Source organism: Rhyacophila brunnea, unplaced genomic scaffold (assembly GCF_057557595.1).
Source record: "Rhyacophila brunnea isolate RB1 unplaced genomic scaffold, BYU_Rbru_1.0 scaffold_15, whole genome shotgun sequence".
Taxonomy (NCBI): Eukaryota; Metazoa; Arthropoda; class Insecta; order Trichoptera; family Rhyacophilidae; genus Rhyacophila; species Rhyacophila brunnea.
Window position 1 is genome coordinate 34,918,275 of NW_028232806.1, and position 27,986 is coordinate 34,946,260.

Genomic DNA, 27,986 nt, shown 5'->3' on the forward strand with positions numbered 1-27,986 from the left:
GACGCACCTGGCGCGTAACGATCAGGCAGCTGATCGATGTAATTAGCATGCATTTTAAATGTGAAATTAAAAAGTAATCATCTATTCAGCGATGTGTTAATTAATACATACATACTTACTATCTAAAAACATTAAAAATATTTTTTTTCTGTCAATTAAGCCAATGATAATTGTTTTGTGGTCATATTTATGAAATTATAAGTTATCATGCGGGTTCGTTGTTTTTTTTCAATATTTCTCGGCAATGGTCAATCAGAATTCGTATCTAATGTAATTTGTGTATTGGGATCCGAGAAGTGCGACATTCCAAAAGTAAGATATACTCGTCTCTTGGCATTGCTTTCCGGAAAATTTGGCTGGATAAGAGTGGATCGGTTGACCAATCTTCCTCTATTGTGATGCGACAAGTACTGTCCAACAAGAAGATTTAGGCACAAGCCGGAAGTCGCTGTTGTTGATAAATAGGAGGAGCTTGTTTACTTCACAGTTTTAACACGTGGATAACTCGTCGCTAACCGGAAGGCGCTATAATCGAAAATGGGAGGAGCTTGTTAGTTCACAGCTTTAACACGTATCCAAGAAGATCTTGTTGGACAGTAGTTCTCGATTTACAGCAAAAAAATGGATGTTTCTTTGTTTGTTTCGATTATGATTCTGTGCATATTTGAATTTAAGAAATCTTCAAAAAATCTATTTGAAAATTTTGTGTGACTAAAGAAAAAAAACAAAAGAAAATGTTAAATCACGGACTCGTATATTTTAAAAAGTGTCAAAAATGCCAGAAGAGAACCTCAACCTGGCTCGTCAATTCTTCAAGCCAACCGGATTCCGGCGTCCTGGAAGGCCGCTAAATACTATTTATAGAGTTTTCCTATACGGCGAAGCTACGGAATTCTGGTATGACTTGGAACGATGCAAAAAGACTGGGTAGCGACAGGAATTCTCGGAGGCGCCACGTGGTGTCCATATGTTCCAGCTAAGGGGCGGATATGACCGAAGAAAATGTAAACTTTCAAAAAAAAATTATTAAATTGCAAGCTTTGCATTTTTCCGCAGGGTGGAGTAAACACCTTAATAGAGTTTCAGCATTGCCACAATATGTCAATTTGTGAGATGAACAGTAAATGTTAGTGACATAAATTAAATATGTCATGTAGAAAATATATATATATTATATATACATAATATAATATTGTGCTCAATAACGACTGAAGCATAATTATTTTCCTTTAGGAGTTCCACGACTTTCCTGTGTATTCCTTCTTTTCTGTGAATAGAAAAAAAAAACACTTTTAATTTAATAATATGTATGTAGAGTGTAGTAATAATTATAAAGTCAAACTTGGTTATTACGATCACAGAAATAGCGAGATCTCGGATGTAATGAGGAAACATTCGTTGACATTTTAGTTTATGATTTTCTCCACACATTTATTCATTTTTATAATGAGCTACTTCTCGGGTATACCGAGCAAAACTGTCGATTGTTTAAAAACAACATTTTCGACCCTAAGCAATAAAATCCGACCTGGCAGTTAACTAGACCGATTCCGCCGGGATCGGATTACGTTTATGACACTAGTTAAGTGTCTAAGTACCTAATTGGTGTTTTCGCCGACAATATTGAAAAATTATCCACGCATATGGTTGAAATTGCATGTAAAAAATCCAAGCTTTGTGAAGTCAGTAGGTACCTACCAGCGCCGGCGGGTTAGCACTTCATTACAATAAACAACTTCTTTTGTAGTTTATGAATGCCATGCTTGTTTCGGGGATTTTTACGATGGTTTCCAGAATTTTTATGTTCTATGCTTAAATAGAATGTGGCGCGAAAAATGTTATATAACAATATAACGAGTAATACTTATAATGCTTATAACGAGCAAATTCAGTCGGTCCCATCTTCCTCATAATAACCAAGTTCGACTGTATTATATTTCAATTAAATTACTGACCAGGTTGGTTTAAACACCAATCTGGTCAGTCGAAGTAGGCAATTGATTTTTGTATTACAAATTAAAATATTTATTACTTTTAATTACTAATTGACGTCACGGATAACTCCAATATTTTCTGTTGTAACTTACTTGAACTTACTAATAATTTTAAATAACTATTTATTTTATTCAATGAATAATTCACAAGATTTAAGAATGTACCATTCTAATTATTGAACATACATACATACATAAATAAAAGCATACATACAAAAAAGTTTTTTTTTTATTGGCTATATTTTCTTATAAGTGTTTTCAGAATTGGCTACGAAAAGGAAAACCCAAACAGAAAACCACACACCAACCCGTTTGGACAGCGTGGTGTGTTATGTCCAAATACCCTCATAGAACACAAACAAAAATCTCGGCATTTATTCTCCGAAGGCCAACCTGACACTCATCACGGCAGCAATCAGCAAGGGAAGGCAGAGGGTGCTAAGAATCCTCGGAAAGACGGAAACGGCTGCCTACCGATGACCATTGCCACATATGACGCGAGAACATTATCCAGCAATGCCAAACTTCTAGAGCTCGAAGAAGAACTTAAAAAAATCCATTGGGATGTTGTTGGGCTCAGCGAGATAAGACGACAAGGACACGATATCGTCAATCTTCACAGCGGACATTTACTCTGTTATAATGGGACTAAGACCGGACGCATAAGCGGTGTCGGATTTTTAATCCACAGACTCTGGTAAGCCCGCATAGTTGAATTTGATTTCTCCTCAGATGGAGTTGCAAGTTTAACACTTCAGTTCAGCAAAAGATACCAGATTCTGCTTTTGCAAGTTTATGCGCCCACTCAAAACTCACCTGATGAAGAAGTGGAGGAGCTATATGAAGAAATCAGTACGTTGAAAAATAAACGGAAATGTCACTTCACTATCACAACGGGGGACTTTAATGCACGAATCGGATCCCAACACCAGGATGATGTAGCGGTCGGGCACTTCGGACATGGCACCAGGGATGGCCGAGGAGACATGTTAGTGGAGTTTGCGGAAAACCACAATCTCTACATCATGAACTCATTCTTCAAAAAGAAGCCTTCCCGAAAATGAACATGGCGAAGCCCAGCAAAACAAACCAGCGAAATCGACTACATCCTCATCGACAAGAAGGATATTTTTCTAGACTGCACAGTCATTAACAGATTTAATACTGGCAGCGACCACCGAATGGTAAGGTGTAAAGTACGATTTAACATCAAACGTGAGAGATCCAAACTGATGCAGAAGCCCAGAGTCCACAGAGGCTTGAGAAGCAGAATCAAATTCCAACAAGAGCTGGAGAACAGGCTAGCAGCCTTCCAGGCTGAAAATGACCCCATCTCCTTACAAAACACCGAGGCAATAACAAAAATCATTATAGAATCTTTGGAAGATACAGCTGCTGGTGTGGTTGAACGAGTAAGAAAACTCTCAAAGGAAACGTTGGATCTTATGAAGCTGCGTAGGAGTACGAAAAGTGAGCATCAAGTTGCAAATGATCCCGAGTACTCCATGCTGTGCAAAACTCTACGTAAAAACATACGAGAAGATCTTCGTAAGTTCAATATGAACCTTGTAGAATCAATTGTTGCATCAGGAAGGAGCTTACACAAGAACAAGCAGCATCTATCAATAGGGAGACGGCAGATCACGACACTAAAAGCGCAAGATGAAAGTATCGTGCGTAACTGGGATCATCTACTGGACACTGATGTAGAGTTTTACAGCGCTCTATACAAAGATGACACTGACAACACTGACATCGATTCAGATCTTCGGGTGAACGGAGAATATGGAGATCGTCTTCCCGAGGTTACTACCACAGAGGTGGAATATGCTATAATGTGCATGAAGAGTGGGAAAGCCCTGGGAGAAGATGGGCTGACTATCGATGTTCTCAAACGGGCCGGGAGGACGGTGAGCGAAGTGCTCGCACGTTTGTTCACAGCTTATCTGCCTGAAGAGAATATCCCAGAGTCATGGAAAAATGCCTCCATTATTATTGTCCATAAGAAAGGAGACACTGAAGATCGGAAAAACTATCGACCAATTAGTTTACTGCCAATTCTGTACAAGGTTTTCACGAAAATACTCTCAAACTGTCTCGAAACAGTTCTAGACGAGAACCAACCAAGAGAGCAAGCCGGATTCAGAAGAAGCTACAGTACTATGGATCATATACAGGTCGTCAGGGAAATCATAGAGCGCTACCAGGAATACAAACTGCCATTATATCTTGGTTTTATAGACTATGAAAAGGCGTTTAATGCCATCAAAAAATTCTCAATTATAGACGCCCTTAGTAACCAAGGAATTTCCAGACGCTACATAAACATATCGAACAGTATATACAGTGATGCCACAGCATGCGTGAAACTCCACAAACGGTTGTGTAAATTCCCCATCAACAAAGGTGTCCGGCAAGGTGATACCATTTCACGTAAACTATTCACCGCTACTCATGAGGACTTATTCAGGAAACTTGATTGGGAGGAAAAAGGTGTTCCAATTAATGGGGAGCACCTCAGTCACCTGCGCTTTGCAGATGATATTGTTATATTCTCACAAGACCCGAAGGACCTCTAAGGTAGAATGCAAGAACTCGCAGATATCAGTCAAACGGTTGGCCTAAAGATAAATGTCTCAAAAACAAAAGTGATGAGGAACTGCTTTTCGGACCCTGCGATTATCTGTATTAATGGCACCCAACTCGAGCAAGTCAGCAGCTACGTCTATCTCGGACAGCAGGTGTCCATAGACGGAAGCATGCACGATGAAATTGCTCGAAGAACAAAGCTGGGATGGAGTGCTTTCGGACGTCTGAATAGTATCTTCAAGAATGACCTACCATTATGTCTTAAGCGTAGGGTGTTCAACCATTGTGTGCTGCCTGTGCTCACGTATGGCTGCGAGACGTGGACCCTCAACACGAGAAATATCCAAAGGCTAAGAGTCGCACAGCGAGGCATGGAGAGGTGTATGTTGGGCATCACGCGAAAGGACCGTAAGAGAAACGAATGGGTTAGGAAGCAGACAGGAGCACGCAATGTAATAGACGTTGCCAAACAGTTGAAATGGAGATGGGCAGGGCACATTGCTCGCCGAAAGGACGGCCGCTGGACAAATGCCATCATCCAATGGTACCTAAGGGGCACGAAACGACCACAGGGTCGCCTTAAAAGCCGCGGGATTGACGAACTGATAAAGTTCGACGGAAATACGTGCCAGCGAACAACACAGGACCGAGAGAGTTGGAAGAAGCTTGGGGAGGTCTTCATCCAGCAGTGGATTGACCCCGGCTGATGATGATGATGAATAAAAGAATGGTACATTCTTAAAACTTGTGAATTATTCGTTGAATAAAAGAAATAGTTATATTGTTTTTTAATTAAGTACATTATAAGCTTACCAAATCAGATGACATTTGAGCAACGAGACTTAAGATTGTGTTTACTTACGGTTCCTTTAATAGCTTTACTCTTTGGCGTCGAAGCAATTTCAGCAGAAGATTTCTCGCTCGATTTTCCTCTCTGTTTTTCTTCCTTTTCAACTTTGATAGCATCCCAGTTGTCAAGTTTCATCCCGAAAGCGATTGGTGGCGGTATTTCTGAAAAATAATTCAATCGCAAATGAATAACTATTAACTACATATTTCTGTACGTTTATTAATGTTTTTAGTGTTTGAAAGCAAATTAGTAACCTGAGACGTCTAATAACAAAAGTCCACAATTCAATATTTTCGGGAAACAACGTTTTTATGTTTCAAGCTTCAATTATTTGTTTTAACGTGAGATTATTTTTTCTGTTGTATTCTATGTCGAAATTAGAACCAAATGGTAATTTGTTTCAGCCGATAAACTCTTAAATGTAATAAATATAGGCAAAATAAAATTGGACGTAGTGCTACTTGTACCTCACTTTTAAATTTATTCCGCATAAGGCACATATTTCCGTGGCACCGTCATGAGTTTACCAGATGTTACAGCATGGGAGACACTATTTCCAATATTGAACGTTCCCTTATTGGTTGACTTACACACGCGAAATCAACCAAGCTTTAAATAATTTATGAAACACGGACTTGGCGCTTTTTGTAATAAATCGAGACTTAAAATATTTTTTTTCGTACGGTTATGTCACGTTTTGGAATTTATAGATCAATACAATGTATAATTTTACACAATATGTCATATTGTGTAAAATTATACAAAGAATACATGCGTATTTTTTTCTCGATTTTAACCAAATGTGGACTTATCGCTTTTTGGAATTAGACGCCTCAACTCAAAACATTCAAATTATAAACAGTTTCTATTAAAATAGTAATAAAATTTTATACGCCATGTCACCATACACCTAACATCATTTTCGTGGCAATTAAAATTTCCCGGTGCTTCCATACAGTGATAAGACGCATCATCGCATTTTTCGCATTCTGTGTGCTATGTCTGGAGATTTGTATGTATGCAGTTCACCGTATCATACTTCACCGTGAAACGTTGTATCGGAAATATATTTAAATTTTTTTTTTTGACCATGGCCGATCCTAATAGGATCATATGGGACTCCACAGAGTAGAGGTTTGCATTAACAGATTTTGTATTTACGAGAAATGGATGTCAGCCACTTGCTCAACCTAGGTCCATACCCTGACTCACACACAAATTGAAAAACAATATGTGTACTTGCCAGACCCAGGATTCGAACCTGGGACCCACGGCGTTATAGTCGAATGCTTAAGCCGCACGGCCACCGTGGGTGTATCAGGAATCAGAATATCGGAAATATAATGGTCATATATTAAAGATCGTTAACCTCTTTGGGTTGTATAGTACTGTCTAAATAAAACACGGTTGTTGTCGGTTTACAGGAAGCTAGCGGCAAATAAATTTTGAAAATAACCGATATACTGGATTATTTGTTAGGTTAGGTTTTCTTTCTTGAATTCATGAATTTTGCCAAAATCGGCTATGAAATGATCCATAAACAATGCGTAATTTTTTCATCTCGGTGAAAGAAAAGAAAGCTCACGGCGAACTGTGCTACGGTGAAATGTAATACGTCCAATTTACATGTAACCTCTGTGTGCACCTTCTTATCTCTGCTTCACATCCGCTTTTTCCACTGATGGTCCCACTGTTTCTAGGTTTTGGTACTTGCTGCTGGTAGATTAGCCCAATCTATAACCATTAAGTTGGTCTAATTCCTATTAACACGGAGGCCATATTTGCAACTCGCTTTTACTATCCGGTGTAGCAGTTTTGTCAGTTCACTTTAGAGTGGTATCATCACAAATCCTAAGTTGCTTATTTTATGGTCACCAATGTATTATTCCGCAAAAAAAAAGTAATATTAAATAATATGTATGTTTAAAAACACTACAGGAGCAGGCATTATGATCATGCATGATTTGTTTTGATTTGATTGTTTTGGCACATACAGTCGAACTTGGCTATTACGAGGAAGATGGGACCGACTGACTTTTACTCGTTACAAGCATTACTCGTTATATCATTATATAACATTTTTCGCGCCACGTTCTATTTAAGCATAGAACATAAAAAATCTGAAAACCATCGTAAAAATCCCTGAAATAAGCATGGCAATCATAAACTACAAAAGAAGTTGTTTATTGTAATGAAGTGCTGAGCCGCCGGCGCTGGTATTTACCTACTGACTTCACAAAGCTTGGATTTTTTACATGCAATTTCAACCATGTGCGTGGATACTTTTTCAATGTTGTCAGCGAAAACACCAATTAGGTACTTAGACACATAACTAGTGTCATAAACGTAATCCGATCCCGGCGGCATCGGTCTATTTAACTGCCCGGTCGGATTATGATTGACACATTAACCGTTTTGCTCAGTATACCCAAGAAGTAGCTCGTTATAAAAGTGAATAAATGTATGGATAAAATCATACTTCACACAGTCAATGAATGTTTTCCTCATTACATCAGAGATCTCGCTATTTCCGTGATCGTAATAACCAAGTTCGACTGTATATTATTATATTGCTCTTCTGTTTCAATTTTATTCCCGTTCTGGTTTATATTTTTTAATATCTGTTTACCGAATTTAATAAACGGATTTCTTTCGAATATTGTTTTACTTGACATGTTACGAACTGTTTACAACGTAGTGCGTTTACTGTCAAGTAGCGACACTCAATGAATATATCTGTTACCTTAGAGCTGAAAGTGCAGAAGTCACATTTTTGAGTTAAGTACGCAGATTTAAATGTGTATTCACGTTCTCTCAATGCTGAAAATTTGAGAGTCTAGTGTCACATGGTTTTCAAAATACTTACTTCTAAAACAACGGTAGCCCAATTATTAAACCATAGAGATGAAAGAATAGATGTCCAGTTTAAGTCAGTTTTGCTTTAAGCTATAGCAAAAAGATTGCAAAAGTATGAAAGTCCAACAAACGGAGGATTAGTCCGAACGCAAGTGAGTATTTTAACTAGATTAGCTTAACAATGTTAAAACTGCTCTTCTGCAAAATATTGAATATCGTCGTTGAAACTAGAAAATTGTGTAACTCCGTTTTAATCGAAAATTGACTTTGAATGCCATCTAGTGGCCGTTGATAATATCTATCCGTCTTGCAAATTTTGTAATTCCAGAAAAATTGTATCACTGTTAAATCATGGATGATTTCACTCCAAAACCATACATTTGTATAGGAAACCATAATGTTTTTTGTCTCTCCTGTAAAGTAGTGTTTTTGGAGTTACACAATTTTCTAGTTTCAACGACGATATGTGACTTCCAGACTTTTAGCTCAAAGGTACAGATATTTAAATTGTTAAATTTATTTTAAATTGCAAACCATGTCAATTTAATACTTATTATGTATGTAATTTTTATATATAAATAAAACATACATTCTATTTATTTCAAATTTTAGGTAACAGAACCTATTTCCCATTTTTACAACATGTGCGCCTTTTATTACTATCCCCGTGCAAAAAGAGAGTCGGGTGTAAAGTACACTCCAGTAATCCGCCGCTCGATTATCCGACAACTACTATAATCCGCCGTTATTTTTACTAGTTGAAAGCACAAAATTAAGCTCTATAATTCGCCGGTATTCGATTGTCAAATTCAGTAGTCCGCCGCGTACAAGTATACAACGCAGATGAGACGGGTTTATTTTGGAAACTTCTCCTTCATTACAATTAAGCTTTTGGTCATAGGGAAAGCCAGGAATCCTAAGCCATTCAAGAATATCTGCCTCACTGAACAACTGGTTGTCTCAAGTGATTTACTGTTTAATATTTAGTTAATAAACTTGGTTTATAAATATGTATAATTTAGTAAATACTTGATTTTGATTATAAATAAAACCGTAATTTGCTCTATCTAAAAAAACTATTTTTACGAAATACCTGTTTTAATTTTTACCATATTTTGTATTTATGCACTATAATCCACCGCTTTCACTAATTGGACACTTGTTTGGTTTTGGTGTGGCGGATTACTGAGAGAGTACTGAATTATTAAATGAATGAAATGGGAGAAAATATATTAAATGACATTAAAATTTTAGTCTGTGTCAGACACATCCGATAAAATTTTAATTCATTCAAAATAAATAGATAAATAATAATGAAATGAAATGAACTCTACCTGAATTGCAATAAGCGTCAATTTCCAAACTGTGTTGATTTGTTAATATCTTTTTAGTTTTATTGCTCCTCAGGTCTGTATCCAAATGCCAGATGTTCATCTTAAAAATACATATTACATGTACTCAGGGCTTTTTTTGTCATTTAACGCGGTGGAACGGCGTTCCAGCATCATTTTCACAGTATTTTTAATGTTTCAAAAGCAATTAAACGAAACAATGTTCGCGCTTACATAGTACAAGTTAATTTTCCAGAATCATCTCATATGAAAAGACATCCTGAAAAACTATCGTGTTTGACATATTATGCATTGAATTATATAACCATTTATTTCCTTCAAGTGAACGTGAACACGAATTTTCGCAAATGAATCTAATTATTACCCCAATAAGAGCATCGTTGAAGACCAAAACAGTTTATGCACTTTTGTTCATCAAACTCGTCGGACCACGTTTGATACTTTTCGATCCTTCAAAATACGTTGATCGGTGGTTACTCAGTGGAAGACATTCGGCCATAGACTCTACTAACAAAAGATATCGAGACGATTTGCCAAACGAAAATTGGACTGAACTTTGGCCCCCGCAAAGGGGGAGGCTGACAGGACTCTAGCCCGGGGGATCAACCAGATAAGTGAGATAAACGCACATGAAAAATTTGCTCTGATCCTTAAAAAACTCGATTGCGGTTCTAATTTCCTTCAGGCGCAGAAACATTTTAAAATATGTGGTTGTCTAATTGCATTTTTTGGTTAATGTTTGTTGATACACTGAATACCCTTAATTTTACCTCGAACACCATATGAAAAACACTACTATAGAGCGTCACACTGCCTTTAACCTTAGTGATACATTTATTCAAATATATGGTGTTTTTACAATTTTATTTTTTACAACTTTAGTTGTTTATTTGTATAATTTTTATGCACTTCGTGGCATAGGAAAAGTTGCTTTAAATGATATTTGAACATAATTTTCTTTAGTAGGTAAGAAGTTTGGCAAGAAGTGAGTTCTGGCCAAAAAAAAAAAGCCCTACATGTACTTAACCCTTTCGACGCGAGCCATTTTCGCGGGTATTTATTTTCAGTCAACTGATCTGTTAAAACGGTCACTTTAGCTAAAACAGATCGATTTTAAAATTAAAAAATAGATTACTAGATGAACTATATATCAGTTATTCCAAATACACCAAGAAATAAACTATATTCGTGACATTCTCACTAAAAAAAATCGAAGAAAATGAAGACGCTAAAAATATCCAAGCTTTGGCCCCGCGGTCAATATGGCGGCCGTCCAATGTCACATACATGATTTTTAACACATACGAGCGAGCGCTCCGCTGCGTTTGTATTTGTAATACACAGGGCTGAGTACATGCTGCCAGAGTTGGTTACGGTCTATGACAGATATATTACTAAATCAGTGAGTCAAAATCACACTTGTGGAATGATCAGTGGGTTATCGCACTTATAAGTCGTAAACTCAAATTTTATTACCGTTTCAAATCAATTCATTTTCGTCGCCATAAAATAATGTTCGTCATCGTGTCACTTACTCATTAGGATGTTTTGGAGATTAAAACAGTAAAAATAATTACCCCACTGCTAAAATACTATTGTAATATAATTTATGAGGCGCCGTCGGCTTTTTCATTGTACAAAGGGCCTGTCGAAAGATCGCCAGGCAAAATACGACCATGTAAAATGAGATAACACAGTTTCGTGGCACATAAAAAATTAAAATTATTACCCATTATAATAATGTAAATATCAAATATGGAACAATGAACAAAGCCATACAAATTTACTGGAGAGCTGTGCGTCGATAAAATATTTTCCAGCATGATTTCTTCAATAATATTATGTGGTAGTGACATTTTGGCGGGTGAAATAATTATTTTACAAATATTTATAATGACAAAAAATACTAAAAACAAATCGTCAAAATGTTTCTATCGAGATCACAAAAAAATACAGAACACTAACGTAATCGTAATAGTTAATTGTAAATAAAAATAATATCGATGCACACTTTTCGATGCATGACCAATGTTTTGTTTTGATGCATCGAGTAGACCCGTCTTCGCAATGGCGCGCGATTCAAATGACTGAATAACGAGTGTTTTTTTCAAAAATATATTTCCTTGTGTTTTACTTGACATTTTTATGATCTGTTGCCTGATGTGTCTACCGAAAGGTTTGAACTAATTTTTAAAGCATATTATCCACAAGTGTCTCTTCTAGTTTGGTCGAAAATACGAGATAAAGTCTATGGCATTTTTACATGCCATAGAAAATACGAGATAAAGTCTATGGCATGTTTACATGCCATACGCAGTGTAAGGGTTAAAACTGAACTGTACCTACAGAAATTAGTGTGATTCTTACAAATCTTTGTCAGATATCTATAACCTTTACTGGAAAAAGTATCTATTTTTCTGTTCAGATATTGTTGAATCTTGTACATGTATCAATATGCGTGAACGATAGTATAAATAAGATATCTCATCAACATCTATCTTGCGACTGAGATACGGCCGATCGCTTCCTTGGTCGCAAACACAAAGTTGTGGTTGCGGTCATTGCTATCACCGCATAGTTGGAGCGAGACTTTTGTTGAAATTGACGTGTCCAGTTAATTTAGTTGAAGAGTGCTCACCGAAAGGTTCCCGGACCATCTGCATGAGATCAATAGGGGTAAGAAGGGCTGTGCACATTTTGAATCGGTCCAACAGCTTCGTGAATTTCACCCAAAACGTTTCTCCCGCCTCTATTTGAAACATCATCTAAAAATAGAAAAACTGAATAAGTAATATAATTTCTTTCAAATTAAGGAAATTATTAATTTGAGACATTCATAACATGATATTTTAGAAAGAGATTCATATTAATTTATTGTATAACATGTAGAGCTGACGAACGAACACCCGTATTTTTTACAACGTTTTTATTAGGTCGTATTCTTATTTGGCCGGTGGTTGTTTACCCAGTACAAATCTTGCAATCCATTTTTAACTAACTTCCTGACTAGCTAGACATTTTAAACTTTTAGAATACATCAGAACACGATACCAATGCATTATTTTTATACTTTTAGCCATCTTTAAGTAGAATTGAATTCATTTTCAGTTAATTCTGTTTTGTATGAAAAGTTATTTCGACACCATTATTGGTTGCTAGGGCTCTGGGGTCCTAGCAACTAAATTATTAATATATACGTGCGTTACTATGGAAATCAATATGAGATGTCATGTACAAATTTTTTTGATCGTTTAAGCTAGTCAAGTCAAGTTTATATGATTCAACAGAAAATTTAAAAACGTAAGTATATAAAAGGTTCTTTTTATCTTGTAATAATTATTATTATAGATTCAGTTCCAAAGAAAAACATTTTGGAATTTTGTTCTATCAAAATAAAATTATGGACCCTGTCGCGGTTCTTCAAAAATTTTTCTTCACGATGTGTCGACTTGTAATGTCGTAGGTCACTGATTTGAATCCATAGTCTGGCAAATACACATTTTCTTTTTCAATGTGTTTGGAGTCAAGAGTATAGACCTAATGTCGAGCAAGTGGTTAACATACATTCTCGTAAAAACAAAAATCGATTAACACAAACCTCCACTCCGTAGCAGGCCCATTTCATCTTCTTAAGATCGGACATTTTTCCATGTCATGTAGTGATGTTTTGAATTTATACTTTGTAAAGTTTAGAGTAAATAAGTCTGTAAAATAAATAAATTTCAATGAAAAGGTAAAATGAAACAACATACGGTGAATTTGTCAATGCACTGCTGAGATAGAAGCCTGATTTTGGCAGCCATCAATACGAACATAATGTCGTCCTTAGTGCGCAACTCCGGATCGACGGGCATACCGACGTAGTCCACACATTTCATGATTGTATCGACAATGCCGGGGTTTTTCAACAGCATCAGAGGGTATATTTCTAAATCTGTAATATACAAAATGAATTAGCAAATCAAGCAATTTAAGTTTTCTAAATAAAGCTTTGCTTGGGCATTAAAAATCAAAGGCCCAAGGTCCATGGTCTCCTTCATCATCAACACTTCGACTTTCCAAGTCGAATGAGCCTGACGAAACTTCGCATATTTCAAATCTGCTCAGCACCAACATAACACCATGTCATCTACCAAGAATAAATACCAGTGGCGTACAGTACATAGATGCTGCAGATATGGAGCATCTCCAGAAAAAATTAAGTACTAATCAATAGGGGTGGAAAGTCTTGGTCGATCAAAAGATGACAAAATTCAAAGGTGGTCACGATCCTCAGCCATGAGGGGATGACAAAGAAGAAGAATCTATAATACTATGTCTCTATCGTACAATTCAGTGGTGAAGGGTAGAGGTAGGTTGTTAAGATCCAACATAAATAGTGGACACTAAGCTTTGTCAGCCATACTTATTTGTTTTTATTGAACTAAGAATCCAAATTGCAGATTGTGTTGGTTAGTTTGTAAAATTCAATTAAACCCTGCCTTTAAAACAGCGGTGCCCAACCCGTAGCTCACGTAACAACACGTTGCCCGCGTACCAATTAAATGTGGATCGCGCATTCAGTTTATGTATTAAGTGCGCAGTGTATTAAATTAAATTATTTCAGCTATTGAAGATGTTCAATTATCAAGAGTAGTAGTGTAATATTATTGTTTTCTTTTACCTATTGTGCTGATTTTTTCAAAAAAAAAAGCTCATCGTCCTATGTGTGGTTCGCCAAAATTTTAAAATTCTTAATTTGCTCGAGATAGACTAAAGGTTGGGCACCACTGTTAGAATATCGGCGACCCACTACTCCGCACAATACCACACATCACACTACTCCAACTGCCGATGTAGCAAACAGTAGGTATATCGCGAGCCGAATACTACAAAGTTCTAAGTGTTCGTCCTTGAAAAAACAAACCCAACAATGAAGTAGTATTCTAAGCTGCCTCATTGTTACTTTTGTTTCTCCAAGGACAAACACTTAGAACCTTGTAGTTCTCCACTCGCGATATATTTTATCCCTACAAGCAAAATTCACTGCATGCCACTGATAAATACATTTTATTAAGTCTATGTAACTGTTTTTGCTGAAATAAGCCATCTATTGGATGTTCTGTGCATGCGGTGATTACGCAATGGGTACATAACAATATTAATCTTACTATTTAGTTGCGTCAAAAGCATGATGCATGAAGCAGGATCCGGAGTGTTTACGCATATTGACTCTTTTATTCCAAAATCCAGTTCTATTAAACGTATTTCAATCGCTAAGAAGCCGCGTCTGTTTAACTCTGTATCTAAAATAAGAAACAAATCATTATTGTAGTACCTATAGATAGATATACCATCATAAATCGTCCGGTGTTAGAATTTAGAACTAAGCTCATCACAGTATAAAAAGTATTGAATGATATGCCAAATGTTAGCATGGTGGATTAATAGTGCAGTTTTGACAATAGCATCTTCGTTTTCATGTTCCCAACTGCTTAGGCTCGTAAATGACCTCATAATATCTCTCTACCAATCACTGCATTCCTAATAACTAGGCTTACCATAATAATTTTTTCCCAAACCGGAGCAAAATAAAATAAAAAACAATTATGTAAGGATAATTATATCAAAGACAAAACCATAATTTTCAATACATTCGTTTTTGTACTGTCTGAGGATAATTGACATAACAATAAAGTTGTGATTACATTGAGATGCACGTCGCATACTATTACATGACGTCACAGTAAGCTGCAGCACGGGAAAAGAGTGTGTAATGTCGTTTTTTTGGTGTTTAAAATGTTATCAGACTGATGCTCCCATCCCATAGCATATTTTGAACCTTTTAATGAACATTGTCAGTTAGCAAAGACTGTCGAAATCACCAGAACAAGAATGAGGTCACCGCACTGCATGACTCAATGAACGTTTTTTATCATTTTCTATATGCCTGCACATTTTTGACTGTATGAAATCGCATGTTTTTTGTTTTTAGCGGTTGGCACTGTGTATTTTCTATAAGAATGTTGTCTATTATCTATGGTCTGCAGGTTGGGTTCTGTTCAAAATATTATCTATGGATGTAATATCGCAACTAATTTTAACATACACACACGCAGAAACTCTTAAAATTAATTGAAATTGGCATGAATAATGAATTATAATTCAAAATACTTATACATTAGAGTTGGCACTCTCCATCATTAAATTTACAGAGACGGTGATCGTTCAAAATATTCTGCAAAATGACGAAACCATAGGCTGAATTTGTCGCCGTGACAATACGTGTCGTGCATCTCAATATAATCACAACTTTACACATATAATTCATGTGGTTATAACAAAGAAACAAGAGAAGGTTATCCAAGTATATGAAAACTAAATTCTCTGAAGAATACCGGTTAAAGAAAATCAAAGGTGGCGGTGGCGCATACATACGAATGCTGAGTTCTCTGAACAATTTAAGCTCAATAGTAAATGTCTTATGATATAATAGCTGCAATGGATCTAAGGCTCTCTATAAAGTTTATGAAGGAACCCCTGTAGGCACTCGGACACCAGGCTGCCCCGAGTGTGACCAACTGGAGAGAGAGATCTTGGGATCGAGATGCCTCTGGAGAATGGTTGTGCAGTCAGCCATGGACCTGAATTGTCTGTAGCGTCAGCTTAAGGGGGGACATGCTCGTCGAAGGTCAAAATTGAGTTTTTATTGTATTTTCAAACCATGATCCTGGACACTCCTTAAACGTTGTAGATAATCTATTTATATAATTTTGAAGCCTTATTATCCTTTATAGTTATTTTAAACATTTGATGACTGCATAAAGTATTTTTGTTACATAAAATAGTATTCTTTTAAACCTCTCGCTCTAATGTTTTAGAATATAGTCATATTTCGGTACATAACTGTGCAGTGGTGTTAAAATTTTTTACATTTATTAATTTTTAAACGCATTTATAAAACCATTAGCATAATTTATTGCGAGATAATTTTTGTAAAATATTCACGATAAAAAATTATATTGATAATCTCTGTGATCCCAAATTTGACAAGAATTAGGCATTTTATTATTCAAAAAATCGGCAAGATTAACACATTTGAAGATGAATCTAAAGATATTTATTATAAGCTATGTCCTTGACCATTCAAGTGTGATAAATATCTTATGAATAATGATTGCTTTATAATAATTAATGACCTAAGAATAAGGTAGTGTTTTTTTGAAATACGCCATTTCTTTTATCATTCCCCAGTGGTTAAGCTACAACATACGGCCGTAGCCATAAATTGAAAAACTATAATTGAAGTAGGGAGTATAATGATATTGACGCGCGTGTTTGAACATGTACCTAACCGAATTTTTTTTTATTTTTTTTTAAACGGTACAATAGCTTATAATAAATACCTTTAGAATCATCTTCAAATGTGTTAATCTTGCCGATTTTTTGAATAATAAAATGCCTAATTCTTGTCAAATTTGGGATCACAGAGATTATCAATATAATTTTTTATCGTGAATATTTTACAAAAATTATCTCGTAATAAATTATGCTAATGGTTTTATAAATGCGTTTGAAAATTAATAAATGTAAAAAATCTTAACACCACTGCACAGTTATGTACCGAAATATGACTATATTCTAAAACATTAGAGCGAGAGGTTTAAAAGAATACTATTTTATGTAACAAAAATACTTTATACAGTCATCAAATGTTTAAAATAACTATAAAGGATAATAAGGCTTCAAAATTATATAAATAGATTATCTACAACGTTTAAGGAGTGTCCAGGATCATGGTTTGAAAATACAATAAAAACTCAATTTTGACCTTCGACGAGCATGTCCCCCCTTAAGTAAGTAATTAGATTTTGTCTCATTTTATTATTATTGATGTATCAATATTTAAATCATTCAAAATAGTTTGAAAACTTACCGTCTAAGTGTGACAGATCTTTGGACAGCTTTTCCTGAAAATATCACAACGGAAATTACGTACAACAAATTACTGAAATGTGTGTCGTGTGCAAAGTATAATATACTTATTGTCCACACTGTAATTTCTATTCTTATTTTAAATACAATTATCCCTTTAACTTAAAACTTTAAACTTATAGAATGGATGGGGGAGCCACTGTCGAAAACTACCCAATCAAGACTTGCAACTGGATAAAATCTAACATTCGAATGACGTTTTTAAAATGGCGTCCCTATGATAGTTCGTAGTTCCATTTTTGACCGTTCTTTAGATGAGTTTGTATGACTGTACATTGAAATCTTGTTTTAGTGTAAGTAAAAGCAAACTGGTAACCAATACTATGGTTACATTAAATATGCAATCAATCTGTTTCTTTTATTCAACGAATAATTCACAAGATTTAAGAATGTACCATTCTAATTATTGAACATACATAATTCTGAGCCTGCGTCTCGTAGCATAGTGGTAATGCACAGGGCGCGATACCCAAGAGACGCAGATTCGATCCTGCCGGGTGTCTTACTTTTTTCGAAAAAGATTTTTTCTATTGGCTATATTTTCTCATGAGTGTTTTCAGAATTATGTATGTTTAATTGATTAATGTTTAATTAATTAGTTGAATCTTTGCATTTAGCCCTGTCTCCTTTCGTAACTATTATAGCGTGATGTCTAGTGAGAATCAAATTATAAGAAGTCATACCTGCTCTGCACTGACAGTTCTCGCATCTCGAGTGGAAACCCTCTCGACGCTGGATGGACCGGGCATCGCCAGAGAAGTACTCGCAGACATCTGAGGACTGGAGGCGAATGGCAGAGTGAATGGAAACACCTTTTCTTCGGCAGTTGGCGATATTTTGGATCTCTTTCGCCTCGGTTTCGTCAATACTGGAGTGCGACTGGTATCTTCCTTATAATACCTGAAAGATGAAAAACATTAGTTAGCGTAATTACCCAATCACTATATTATCCTTTTCTACCAAATGACCTTTCATTGTGCTTATAACCTTTTCTATGCCTCACAATATTACTATGGCAGAATCTGACAGACCGCAGATTTTTAACGACACACGTTGAATGTAGAGCAAAGTTCTTAGCCGGCTCTCACATCAAAACTCGTCTCGCCGTAAAACGTGTCGATTACGTCGATGTGACGTCATCGTTATTCAACACAAATAACAAAACACACGTTGCCAAATGGAGCTCTGCAGATTGTTCGAATGCGACTATTTCGTTTGAGAAAAACATCTGGCTGTTGTAATCGACAAGTTGCATCCTTCTCGGGCTCCGAGTCGAAGGGTCGAAGTCGCATGCAAACACCTACGAATTGGTCATTCCTATACTGGCTCGCCGATTACCGCGTTCAAATATCTATATGTTTCGAAAGCTACGGGCGACTGTCGCTAGGTAGATGTGCGCGGTATTCACAAGCAACACTGGATCTCAGTTCTCGGAAGGTTTGTTAGGCACACGAGATGAGTCATAATTATTCAAACAGATCTCACTGAGTGTTTATTTTTTTAGATTATGCAAATCAATCGACAGTGGCTAGTAACTATTTGAGTTTAATGTCGGACGAGATAACTCGTGAAATTTGTATGTACGGCCTGTCGATCACGGCCTCATAGAGCGAGATAACTCGCTAAAGGCATACAACTGGTAAAATGTTATGGAACGGTGGGATCATTTTAATATGAACACCTTTTATATTTAAACTGATTTTATTAGAAGCTAATAAATATAATATATTATATTTCGGATAATAACTTGTTACAGTATGGTTAAACACAGTGAATGCAGTCGATGCTTCTTTCTCTAAGGTTTAATTTAAACTGAATTCTAAAGCTATTTTGATTAAGTATATTATAAAACAAACATTGATATTACAATGGCATTCTCAGATGACAATATCCCTTAGAAGGGAGTCTGAAACAATGAGCAATAAATCAAATCTTTATCAAAAGCATTCCCAGACATTCATTGTACTGCTTACTAACACTTGATAAGAATAATATAAAGATAAGCTCAAATTGCAGAGCTATAACACAAAGCATAATGCATGCAATGTAAGTTGCCTAGCTGACAAACATGCTGCTTGACAAATGCAGTTATAAAGTAGTACCCAAAAGTCGATTAATTAACGTGTCCGGAAACTTGTACGTATGCAGTTCGCCGTATCACACTTTACCGTGAAATGTTGTATCAGAAATATATGGTCGAATATTAAAGACCATCCAACCTCTTTGGGTCGTATAGTACTAACATAAAATTCATGTCTAAATAAAACACGGTTTTTGTCAGTTTACACTTCACAGGAAGCTAGCAGCAAACAATTTTTGAAAATAGCCTATATACTGTTATTTGTTATATTATTTGTTAGGTTAGGTTAGGTTTTCATTCTTAAATTCATGAATTTTGCCAAAATCAGCTAAGAAAATTAAATTAATGTTCATATTGAACCTAATAAAATTGGAGACCGTATAGTATACGGTCATCTCTTTCCGCTCACGGCGAACGTGCCCAGGTGAAATGTTTTATGTACGATTTACATGTAACCATTAAAATAAATATCACTTACAACAAACAAGATCTCATTAAGCAGTGGATCGACCCTGGCTGATGATGAAGATGATGGTAAAGATTTATGAAAAATATATTAATATCAAAACTGTGCTTACAGGACAATGGTTTTCCAAAGACTGATTCATAATAATTGAAATTAAGAGTAACCATTGTGAGAAAACTGATAATGTTGAGCCTTACAGAAATTTTACAAAACAAATGTATCTTATTTCACATTCTTATGAAGGATAAATTTGAGCCATTTGAGATAAGGCATAAGTATTGTTTATATGTATGGACTCCCTAAAGGAAAGATTTATTTTTAATGAGTTATTTGTATGCAATCTCCAAACAGTGAAGTAATATGGCCTGAAGTCAATGTGAATTGCTTTGCGATACCATATACAGATGTCATTTATTCAATAGGTTCGAAACAATAATATTAAACAATCAAAATTAATTTAAAAATAATTACAAGATAAAAAGAACTTTTTATATACGTTTTTAAATTTTCTGTTGAATTATTATGCTCAATATGCTCAAACTTGTACTTGATATTAAGTAAATAACAAACAAATATAGAATACTGAAATGTCATTTTGACATTTCATTTTGATTTCCATAGTAACGCACGTATATATTAATAATTTTGTTGCTAGGACCACCACCTTAGCAACAATAATAGTCTTACTTTTTACGGATTTTTCTGAAATAACTTTCCATACAAAACAGAATTAAGTGAAAATGAATTCGATTCTGCTTAAAGATGGCTAAAAGTTTTAAAAGAATGCATTGGCATCGTGTTCTGACATATTCTAAAAGTTTCAAATGTCTAACTAGTAGGGAAGTTAGTTAAAAATCGATTGCAAGATTTGTGCTGGACAAACAACCACTGGAAAAACAATAATACGAGCTAATAAAAACGTTGTAAAAATGGTTAAACATCAATAAACAAAATGTTATCAGACAATAAAGTTGGTCCTTGTTGGACATTTTTGGAGTGCCTCTTTTGTGGTGGCCGTTGCATTCTGCATATTACCTTCTTATGACTCAAATTGGGTGCTTTTCATAAACATTTTCAGCTTGGAGAACACCCCAAAAGTCATCTTGGAAAAGTACGAATCCTGACGAAGCGCAGGATTGGTTCGTTTGGCTAAGAAAGTCTGAATCATATATAATAAATGAGCTGATGCAGTCACGAAGCAACTACCAAGTTTCTGCTATCCAAATCCTCAGTCAAAATTATATGTTGAGGGTCTACTGAAATGTCAGTCTTCTTTGAACCAGTAATACCAGTGCTCCGCAACCTTTTCTCACCCACGGCACACCAAAGGTCTTCTCAGAATTCCGCGGCACACCACACGTAAAACAATTTATACACCAAAACATGGACCGCACATCCTGAAGAGGGATCCCAGGCCAAGATCTTCGGCAGACCCCCCTACATATCGCTAAGGTTAAAGACAGTGTGATACTCTAAAATAACGTTTTTCAAATGGTGTTCCGAGGTAAAATTGATGGTATTGATTGTATGTTTAACGATTTTTGTATTTATTAATATGTACATGTGAATCTTTTTTTTAATGTAAGTAATGCATTTCCAGTCAATTAGTATGTACCAGTGGCGAGGGGTAGAGGTAGGCTGTTATGATTTGACATAAATAGTGCACACTATACTTATTTGTTTTAATTGACCTAAGAATACAATATGCAGACGGTGCTGGTTAGTTTTTAAAATACAATCAAACCCTGCCTAAACCAAACCATAATAGTTTAGGTATGCTATGGGCGATCTGACAAAATAGTCCACACTTCTTCAGTCATACTTATTTTTTTTCGTTGAATCGAGAATACATAATTACAGATGGCGTTGGTTAGTTTTTAAAATTCATTAAGCCCTGCCTAAACCAAGCGATAATGGATAAAAAATAGTCTTCCATCTATAAAATATCTAAAACTATGTATGCTTCAATGGCATAATTTTATATATCGTCACTGTTCTGGCAGAAGACACTAATTCGGAAAAATGACATATTGAGTTAGTTATACCAAAATGTTCCTTATTTCAAACTTTACCGTCTGGAAACCTTCTTAATAAATAAACAGTCTTTATTTTAAAGTCATTCTTTTTACGATTACTTAATAAACTCACATGATAGACCATTTCAAACATTTTAACAACTTCAAAGTCAAATTACTCAAAACTAGTATTCTCCAGTTAGTGTGTTCTGCCAGAACAGAGACGATATTTTATAGATAAACGAATATTTTTTGACTATTATCTAATATGGCTTGGTTTGATTGAATTTTAAAAACTAACAAACATTATCTGCACATTAAAGTTTTAGTTTATAGAAAACAAATACATTTGACTGACAAAGTTTAGTATGCAATATTTATGTCAGGTCTTAACAGCCTACCTCCACCTTTCGCCACTGGTATGTACATACCTATTAGGAGTGAGCCTTTCAATTCTGACAGCAACTTCTGCAATTGGAGATCTTGGTTCAGATTTGGGAGAGACCAATCCTTGGTCTGAGAACCTAGGGCTTGTTTTCTGAAATGAAGAGAAATACATGCATACCATTGTAGTGTTGCTAGTGAAGTAGTATTTAACTGAATGTTCGTTACAAAGTTGGCTATATTCATCAGCTGCCATTTTTTATATTTGTCAACAAACTTTAAACATGGTTCCTATTAATTTTAATATGTTTTAGATATCAAAATATTCCATTTGCAATCCTAAATGTGCTTGGCAGTTTTTTGTCAAAATAAGGAAACATGGAGGTAAGCGAATGTAAAACCAATACAGTAGAACCACGATATAACGGACTAATGCGGTTGAAGGGATGCCAATTAAAGCCGAAAATCCATTAGATAAAAATACATACAAAATCCTGTCTATTCGTCTTTGGATAATATATCCGTTGATATATATTGACACACCCATTGTGAAGTTACATTTAATGTGTTTTTAAACGATCAGTTATGTTATCAAATCAGTCTCCGTTTCCGTCGAGCTGTCTATTTGCTATATTTTAACTGATATATTTTCTATCCGTTTTCATAACTGTTTTTAGAGTTGCCAGTTAAATTGATGTGTAAATTACTATGTTGCCATACTTTTCATACTACTTTTCTAATTTTGATTGAAATATTATAATTTATTTAAATATAGGTACTGCATTACACCAACTAATTAATTTAGAAATTAATTATAAAAATAATATTCATTTTTAGTGGATAAAAAATACGTACATATTGATGGGTATGGGTTTACGTAGGGTGTTGATTTACACTTTCCACTTATTAAAAACACTGATTCAGGGACATTAAGTATTATGTCAGTATATTTCGCTTGACATGTAACAATTAATTATTAGCAACATTATTTTATAAATGCACGCTTTGGCGCGAAAGGTGGCAAATTATTGTATTTAGAGGCGACGTTTAAGGTTCAAGGGTAGGTTACCGAATGCGCGTACTACCTACTCTCGATCCTTCGTCTGCCCAGAAACAGATAACGGTAACTTTCTGTTTGTTTCGCTGTGCGTGCATCCTGGTCTAGCCTTGACTCATTTACAGTTACAATAATATCATTATATTCCCAACTCTGTCGATTGGAGGATTTTTGATGGGGGATTTAGGCATTATGATAATATAATAAATATTATTTGTTATCAATATACATCGCCGATTCCGAACTGACCCGGCAACTGAAACCTCGACTGAACGGACAACAGAACTGACGGTTAGAAGGACTTTTATGTTCGATGTTGACGCACCTGTTTTTGGTAATACTACTTTGAAAAAAGAATCAAGTTTTGTTTGCACTTTTGAAGTCTGCTATTTATTTTATAATCAACAAAATTATAAAAATATGTATAGTTGAATTTCATTATCTAACGAATAGTCAATAAATGTTATTAGATCTTCGAGATGCGATTATATCACTGATAACTTTGTTATTGGGCGTGTTGTTTCTTTTTCTAAGCTATCTTCACTTCCATCCTCATTTTACAAGATCATAACTTCATATTTTGCTATTTCACTTTTAGTCATGATGCAACCAGGGTCACCTTCATCTACTACTAACCATTGTAAACTTATTGAATGGAGTAATAAATGTATTCATTCACTTTGAGTAATGAAATTAAATTGTTGTGCAGCTGTGTGAATTAGTGGCCAGCGTTGCAAACGTCAGTGCTACGTTCAGTCTACGAGCAGAACGGCATTATGACTTGAATTCGAGTGCGAGAGGTATGAAGTGATTATCATGTGCAGAACATTGTTTACAAACGGTAACACTTTGATTTAAACATGTATCACATTAACAGGATATTTTAACAATCTTCACATGCCAATAACCCGTAACGTAAAAAGTGGTAAAGCAAAGCACATAACGCCTAATATAATAATAACATCCAATAAAATGTGACATATATAATATAAAGATAAACATCCAAATTTGTTATATTACTTTCTGTTTTACCTTTTAAATAATTCTAAAGTGACATTTTGAAGCTGAATTCAATACACGTCATGCAACACGCTTGACAGCTTAGATGCAAGATACGGGCTATTACAAGTTTATTCCTGTAATGTTCAGATACGGGAAATTACTAAAATTACTGTATCATTTTTGTTAAAATAACCACAGTTATAGGAATTTCGCAGTCGATGGGCAGTATTTTTGTTGTTTTTAGTACATCAAAAAGTCATTTTCGTCATATAGGTAGGTCAGATACGGGATATTGACATTAGACCATCGATATGTATAAATAAGAAAAAGGAAGAAACGGGGTTGAATTAGTTTTCACATAGAAACATAGAAATTACTATACAAATTTGTTCAAGACACAATCGATGAATTCAGAAAATATAATATAATTATTAGAGTCTTGTTAGGATGGTCTATGTTTAGTATTTTGGCTTATCTTAGGACCCAAGTCATTCATTTGAGCTATCAATCACTGAAATAAATTAAGTGGTTTTTGCATAATTTTAAGTAAGTACAATACAAAATTATATAGAATAGGTATACCCTGCCCGATATTGTTCTTCTCGCATCTGCATCATTTCCAATTGAAGTATCGATTGATTCTTCCATGGAATCAGCTACACTGTTTGCAACGGCCGGTGATGCATCCATGCTTTCCTGACTGCTTCCGACGCCGGTCGGTGTTTCTCTATCCAGAGCTACATCATTTGTCATGACATTTGAAATTTCTGTATCGATTTCGACCAAACCTTGATTAAAAAATGGCCGCTTGTTTTCTTTGGAGGTGAATGCTTTTTTGTGATCAGAGTAATCGAAAAGATCCTTCGCCAGGAGGCTGCTTCTGTAAAATTAATAAAAAGAGAAATTTAAAAATTGTTTGTTTTTTATGTAAGGCAGTGGTTTTCAAATTTTGAAAATATTAAAACATTGAAAATTTTTCTTTAAAAAAATACTTACATTTCGCCCGTGCCATAAAATCGTACTTTATATTTTTTTCCCTCTAGGATCGTAATCTGAAACAAATCATTTTTTAAATTAAAATATACATAGGTGCACCCACAATGGCCGAGCGGCATACGCGACCGGCTTATAATGTCAATTGACATTGACAATTTTATTGATTGTCACCGGGGCGCTTTACTTTACAGGCGCGAGGTTACAGTTTTTTGACCATATCCGATCCTAAGAACCTATGGGCCTCCACAAAGTAAAAGTTTCTATTAACAGATTTTTGTTTTTTTTTATAAGAAATGGACGTTTGCCACTTAATAATCTATTAGGTCCATTTTCTTTATTCCAAACACATATTGAAAAACAATATGTATATTTGCTAGACCCAGGATTCGAACCTGGGACCCCTGGGACTGCGGGTTACGTACAAATGGACAGCAGAGGGTCACGATGTGGATCTCATCTTTAGGTAAGGTGTATGTATTACAGACAAAACAATCAAAATTACAATTCGACATCGCTAGTGAAATACAGAACGGAGAAGCTGCAATGCTCCTCTTCTTCATTCTTCCTGCTCGGGTTATAAATATTATAAAAAAATAATGGTGCTTGTGACTGGTCGTCCGCCGTCTTTGGCTGTCAGTCGCCTTTGTTGAATTCAGCTATCTTTTTGTCATCGAATTATAGAACGTGGTCCAAGAAATGATAGTATTTCGCCAAAAATTATAGGACGTGTTTAAAATGTAAAAATATGCTAACAGGCGAATTCAATTAATTCCATTTTTCCATATGACCTAAACCAACCTAACCGACGAATTCCATTAATTTCATTTTTCAAAATTGTGGTATTTTTGACACACTATACTTTTTTAATAGTACGCGGACCAAAATGTACTATAATTATAGTTCGGTTGGCAACACTTCGTCCACTGACAGATGGCAGCGCGCCACGGCGGAGAACCAGTCACAAGACCCAAAATAAATTATATCTTGTTCTCAAAAACACGTAACCTCCCATTGAAAAGGCATTCATTTGGTCTAATATTCAATCTAGAAGCCATTCATCACATAAGCAGAGTTGCTTTTCTTTTAGTCATTTTGATCGTGACTAGTCATCCATCTGAATCAATCTACCGATAATGCAAATTTGGGTGCTTTTTACTGGTTCTCCGTCATCGTAATCTGTCAGTCGCCATTGTGAATTTTAGCTATCTTTTTGTCATCGAATTATAGTACGCGATCAAAGCCATTATAGTATTTCAGCAAAAATTATAGGACGTGTAGAAAATGAAAGTTTTTTGTTTGTCACATAAATATAACGGAGAATTCGAGAAATTCCGATGCCCTGCTTAATTATAACACCTCTTACGACCTAAAAATGCTAACACCGGCCGCCGTCATTAACTGTCACGTTAGTTTTTTATAGTAGGTATACAACGCAAAACCACGTCCATAGACTAATATCGCACACTGAAATCCCATATTATTTATATTATACACCGTCCCTCGCTTCACACCCCTAACCAAACCAGCGAATTCAATTAATAAAAATTTTCAAAACTGGTATTTTTGACGTACTATATTTTTTTAATAGTACGCGGACGAAAATGTAACTTTTCGAATAGTACGCGAACCAAAATGTACTATAATTATAGTTCGGTTGGCAACACTGCGCTCACTGACAGAAGACAGCGGCCGGTGGCGGAGAACCAGTAAAAAGACCCCAAATTTGGGTAAACATTCATACATTTTGTACAAAATTATTTGTTTACACTGTTTACAGTATGATGGAAACATTGCGTAACGTCAATAGTTTCAACATAGGTTATAAGTATGATTTGATAGAAAACACATTAAATTTAATATTTATAAGTTTTAAAATGTAAGAAATTCTAACCTTAGCTGGCCAAGCAGGATACCCTTTAACTTTTGCAAAAACATAATCGCCAGGTTTGAACACTTTCGTTTTTGACCCTTTCGCCATACTTGTAATAGCCCCGCGGGTTTTATTTAGTAATAAATAAAAATGATATATTATTTTGTGTAATCCTATACACATTCAATGGATTTGTTATTAAGAATTTCTTATTTCAATAAGAAAGTCACTGTTTATTTATCTGTCAAAACAAACAGGTATGACGTCTAGTTATTTGGCGCGGTAATGGCCGTCAAAATAATGTTACTAGTAATCATTGCCAGTAAAAGGATAATGTTTTGGTGATACTTAGTTTTAGTGATACTACAATAAATGAAATATTATGGCGAAAATACATTTAATTCAAGTAGCAAGTATTTGTGAAATATAAATAAAATAAGTAAGTATATACTATAACGTAATTATTAATAGAATAAAAACAAAATTATAGGTCCGCTCCTT

General features: G+C 35.2%; 1 protein-coding gene across 1 annotated transcript; it reads right to left on the minus strand.

Annotated features, from left to right (window-relative positions):
- Nucleotides 1-1,087: 1,087 nt before the first annotated feature.
- LOC147075269 (uncharacterized) lies at nt 1,088-27,796 on the minus strand. Its single transcript, XM_085942541.1, has 11 exons — nt 27,507-27,796; nt 25,616-25,671; nt 25,202-25,499; nt 22,608-22,714; nt 18,299-18,515; nt 17,557-17,590; nt 14,792-14,926; nt 13,394-13,575; nt 12,280-12,406; nt 5,446-5,594; nt 1,088-1,267 (listed from the first exon to the last, which is right to left on the minus strand). Exons 1-11 carry the CDS (start codon nt 27,666-27,668, stop codon nt 1,220-1,222), a joined length of 1,515 nt encoding a protein of 504 aa, XP_085798667.1. The 5' UTR covers nt 27,669-27,796; the 3' UTR covers nt 1,088-1,219.
- Nucleotides 27,797-27,986: the final 190 nt, after the last annotated feature.